General features: G+C 64.5%; 1 protein-coding gene across 1 annotated transcript; it reads right to left on the bottom strand.

Moving 5' to 3' along the window:
• Positions 1-528: 528 nt before the first annotated feature.
• LOC116863599 (beta-lactoglobulin-2-like) lies at positions 529-3,989 on the bottom strand. Its single transcript, XM_032851012.1, has 7 exons — positions 3,856-3,989; positions 3,329-3,480; positions 2,923-2,996; positions 1,924-2,034; positions 1,333-1,437; positions 1,030-1,075; positions 529-645 (listed from the first exon to the last, which is right to left on the bottom strand). The coding sequence occupies exons 1-6, from the start codon at positions 3,949-3,951 to the stop codon at positions 1,059-1,061; spliced, it is 555 nt and encodes a 184-aa protein (XP_032706903.1). The 5' UTR covers positions 3,952-3,989; the 3' UTR covers positions 529-645; positions 1,030-1,058.
• Positions 3,990-3,995: the final 6 nt, after the last annotated feature.

The raw sequence follows: 3,995 nt of genomic DNA, 5'->3' as shown, positions 1-3,995 counted from the left end.
GCTCCCACTTGTCTCTTGGTGGGGAGTGGGTCCCCTCTGCAGAGGCTCCCCTGCTGGGAGCCCGGAGCCCTAACAGGAAGGCCGGGCTGGGGAGGGGGCCCTGTGATGCTGCTGTCTCGGCATCTGTCTGTCCACAGCGCAGGCTGTGTCCCCTCCCCACCCTGGAGATCCAACACCCCCACCTCTAGGATGGCGGGACAGCAGGAGGAACCAAGAAGACCCCCGAGGCATTTCTCTCTCAAGAAATGGAACTGAAAACTTATGAGTCTCCAGGTGTCTCCCTGTCAGCACACAGGGCTTCCACGGTCCTGGGACGAGGGAGGTGCCACGCACAGTAACGGGAGACTGTGTCCAACACTCCTTATGCTGGGGCGGGGATGATAAGGGGCCCTGTTGGGACCCACGCTGACACCACCCCGCCCCCACCCCACTCCCTAAGCTGTGCATCCCACACCCGACGACCAAGAAAGACCCAGGCAGACTGCTGGCTGCTTGATTCCTTTATTGCTGGAGGAGGAGAGGCTCAGAGCAGGGGCCCCGAGGACCCCGCGGCCTGAGGAGGAGCGGGTCCGGGAGCCCCGGATGGGCTCGGTCCCTCCTGATTCCTCTGATGGGGCAGGAAGGGGGCGATGTCATCTCTGGGACCTGAAACGGACGCGGGCTCCCCTGTGACTCCTGGGGAGCCTGTTGGGCCCTCGCCAGGCCCTCCCAGCCTGGGGGTGAGGGACGGCCTCTCCGCCTCAGGCTGAGTGGTGGGCAGCCCACGCCAGCCCCCACACCCTTGCCCAGAAGAGGCCACGGGGACATCTGTGTGAGAGCTTGACTGGGACATGGGGAGGACATCCCAGGAAGGCCATGGGAGAGAGGGTATCCGTGGCCAGCCTGGCCCCTGCGGTCACCAGGAGGGACGCCAGGTTCCAGCCATTCCCGGAGAGGGACCAGGGCCTGATAGAGGGGAACTAGGCATCCCCTGGGATGTCCCCCACCCATGCGTGTGCCCAGGACGTGGGGGCAGAGCTGGTACTTTACCGCAGGAGGCGGGTCAGGCAGGAGCTCACCTAGACGCGGCACTGCTCTGTTGGTGGGGGAGGGGCGAGCCGTGAGAGGGGGGTCACAAGTCGCCAGGACAGCCCTGGGCCCAGAGGGGTGCGGCAGAGGGGGTGGGGCGGGAGGACCCCACCCCGGGGGCTCTGCACCTCCCACTCCCCCATCCTGGGCGGTCTGGGAAGCGGGGGGCCACCATGGGAGGCAGTGGGGCCCAGCGGTCGCGGCTGTCCGGTGGGTGAGCCCCACGCGGGGGCGATCGGGGACGTGGGGTGTGGAGGGGATCACCTTCCACCCGCGTCGGGCTAAGGAAGAGCCGGATGTGCACGGGCAGGGTCCTGAGGGCTCTGTCGAATTTCTGCACGACCTCGTTGTCGACCTTCAGGGTCCTGGCTGTGGGGGGCGGCGGGTCAGCCCAGGGCTCCAAGGTCCCTGTTCCCTCCCCTTCCTCCCGGGATGGCGTGTGGACAGGAGGAGAGGGCCCAGCCCCCTAGGCCAGGGTCTCACCAGCATAGCTGAGCCCCCAGAAAGTGCTTCATTCGGACAAACCTGGAGTGTGTCTGCCTTATGCTATGGCTTCTCCTGGCTGGCATTTCATTAAGAGCATCACCGCCAACAAAAGCTTCTAATTAGTATTAATCTTTTGACCAAGCCAGTAACACTAAGCCCAGCCCCTTGACCCAGCAACCATCTTCCTGGCCCCTTTCAATTTCTGATGTGGTGAGTGGACTTGGCCACCCCTGGGGAAAAACGGGGACCCCCCAGGCCCGCTGGCCCATAGGGTGCTTCACTGTCTGCTTTCTGGGTGCGCAGGGTGCCAGTAGGGGGTCCTCAGCCACCGTCCCACTCAGGGTGACCTCATGCATCGCCAGTGCCTACCCAGGTACTGGCACGTCAGTCTCAGCTGGGCGGCGCCCGTGTTCTCCATACAGAAGAACAGGTAGTTGTCGTAGTCCGTGTCGAGCACGAAGACCTCGTTCTCCTCCAGATCTGGGGGCGAAGAGAAGGGCCAAAGTGGAGATGGAGTCCTGTCCAGCAGGAGCACCCCTCCCGCATGCTGGTGGGCACCCGGAGTTTCCCCCAGGCAGCACCAGGCGCGGGCATGGCCAGAGGCAGCAGGAGAGGAAAGGGAGAGGAGCAGCGGAGCACAAAGCCCCTGTGGTGGGCGAGAGGCGGGCGTGTGGCAGGACGGGGTGTGGAGAGCAGAGGCTGCACACAGACCAGCCTTCCGGTGGGGCAGGGAGGAGCGGGAGGGCTCGGGGGCGGGGGGCATGACCAGCACGGGGAGGAGAGAGCCAGGGAGGAGGGGGGCAGAAGACCCAGGCCCTGGAGAGGCATGGGTTCTGGAGAGGAGAAGGAGGGTCAGGGTGGCCTGGAGCAACTCTTAAGTAGAGAAACAAGTAGAATTTGCTGGGGGAATCCCCACAAGACATTTCAGTGCCTCCTTTGTTTCTATTTACCACTAAGTTCTCCATTTGTGTTTTTTATAATTCACCACCCACCCCCCACGAACGTTGCAGTCTGTGACAGAGAATGCAGAGAAGGAGGTGCTCTGCGTTCTGTCCCACCGACCCCGACGGCGCGCTGCGTCCCCTCATCCAGCGGAGTCCAGGAGCTCGGCGGGAGCTGTGGGTCCCAGTCGTCCAGAGCGAGCGGGAGGCAGCCCTGCTCCGTGTGAGCCAGAAGACGTTCCGAGGACAGTCGTGGGGGAGGAAACTCTCGCGGCGGGGGCTGCACACCACCCGAGAGGCTGGAGGCCGGAGGCGCAGAGCTTGGGCAGAGCACGCCCCGTGAGAGAGCCGGGCACGCGCACGTGCCCACCTCTCCCTCCCACCGCCAGGACAGCCGCCTCCCAGGGACGGCTCTGGGGACGATTACCGTTGATGCTGAACTTGGCTGCACGCTCAGTTTTCTCCGCAAAGACCTTCTTCTCAACACACCTGTTGTCTTCCCTGAAAGGTGGTGACAGCATTAGGGGGTGACTTGAACTTGTCCTCACTATGGTCCCTCATAGCAGACAGGGCTCATGGCAGGACCTGCCCAGGCCCCCAGGGCCTCGGCCCCATGGCTGCCCAGTGGCCTCCACACGGGCCTCTCTGCCCACAGACCTGAGGCCAGCCTATGTGGTCGGCCTGCTGGCCCGGAGCCCAGGGTAGGGTCACGAGGGCACGGGGAACCACCCAGACGGAGCCGGCTCCCATCAGGACCCTGCCCTGCCCGCCCCCCTGCCTACCCCCTACCCTCCTCCCTGTTGGCCCCCAACCCCGGGCGGGGGCACACCCACCGTATGCGCAGAATGATTTCCAGATTGTTCTCGGGGGTAGGTCTCAGCTCCTGGACGTACACTCTCAGGGGGGCGTCCTCGGAGTCCAGGAGGGAGATGTCGCTGGCCGCCATGGCCATGGAGTGCCACATCCCACCACCTGGGGACGGGGCCTTGAGTGCCATGGGGGCGGGAAGGGGCCCGGCTCCCCCAGGTCTCTTCCTCCCACCCCAGCAGAGGCCCAGTCTAACTGGGGCGGCCGTCAGTGAGCTCTGGAGGACCCTGGGCCATCCACCAGCCACTGGGCTACACGATTTCCCACGCTGGAAATAACACCCCTGTGTTCTCCAGATGGGTCCGGATACACATCAGACAAGTTCTCTAGAACATTCTGGATCTTGGGAAACCAAGGGACAAGCTGCCCCGAAGACGGAGAGGCAGGTGGGGGTTTCCCGACCTCAAGGGTCCGGCTCGGGCTCGTGTCGCCCCTGAGTTCCCATTGCCCTGCCCGGCCTGCGGTTCATCCCCCGGCCCCGCCGTCCTCCCACCTTCTGTAGGTCCAGATTCTCCATGTTCTGGGGGATGACGATGGCCTGGAGGCCACACACAAGGGCCAGGCCCAGGGTGAGCTGGAGACACTTCATGGCTGTGGCTGTGACACGCTGAGCTCCCGGGAGTGAGGAAGGCC

This window comes from Lontra canadensis, unplaced genomic scaffold (assembly GCF_010015895.1).
Source record: "Lontra canadensis isolate GAN:19392208 unplaced genomic scaffold, GSC_riverotter_1.0 scaffold1771, whole genome shotgun sequence".
Taxonomy (NCBI): domain Eukaryota; kingdom Metazoa; phylum Chordata; class Mammalia; order Carnivora; family Mustelidae; genus Lontra; species Lontra canadensis.
The sequence above is the reverse complement of the archived record's forward strand: the minus strand, read 5'-3'. Positions and strand labels throughout refer to the sequence as shown.

Coding starts and splice junctions, on each gene's coding strand:
- LOC116863599 (XM_032851012.1), bottom strand. CDS start 3,951: ATGAAGTGTCTCCAGCTCACCCTGGGCCTGGCCCTTGTGTGTGGCCTC. Junction 3,481..3,855: donor AGAATCTGGACCTACAGAAG/GTGGGAGGACGG, acceptor ATGGCACTCAAG/GCCCCGTCCCCAGGTGGTGG. Junction 2,035..2,922: donor AGCCAAGTTCAGCATCAACG/GTAATCGTCCCC, acceptor CTTCGCCCCCAG/ATCTGGAGGAGAACGAGGTC.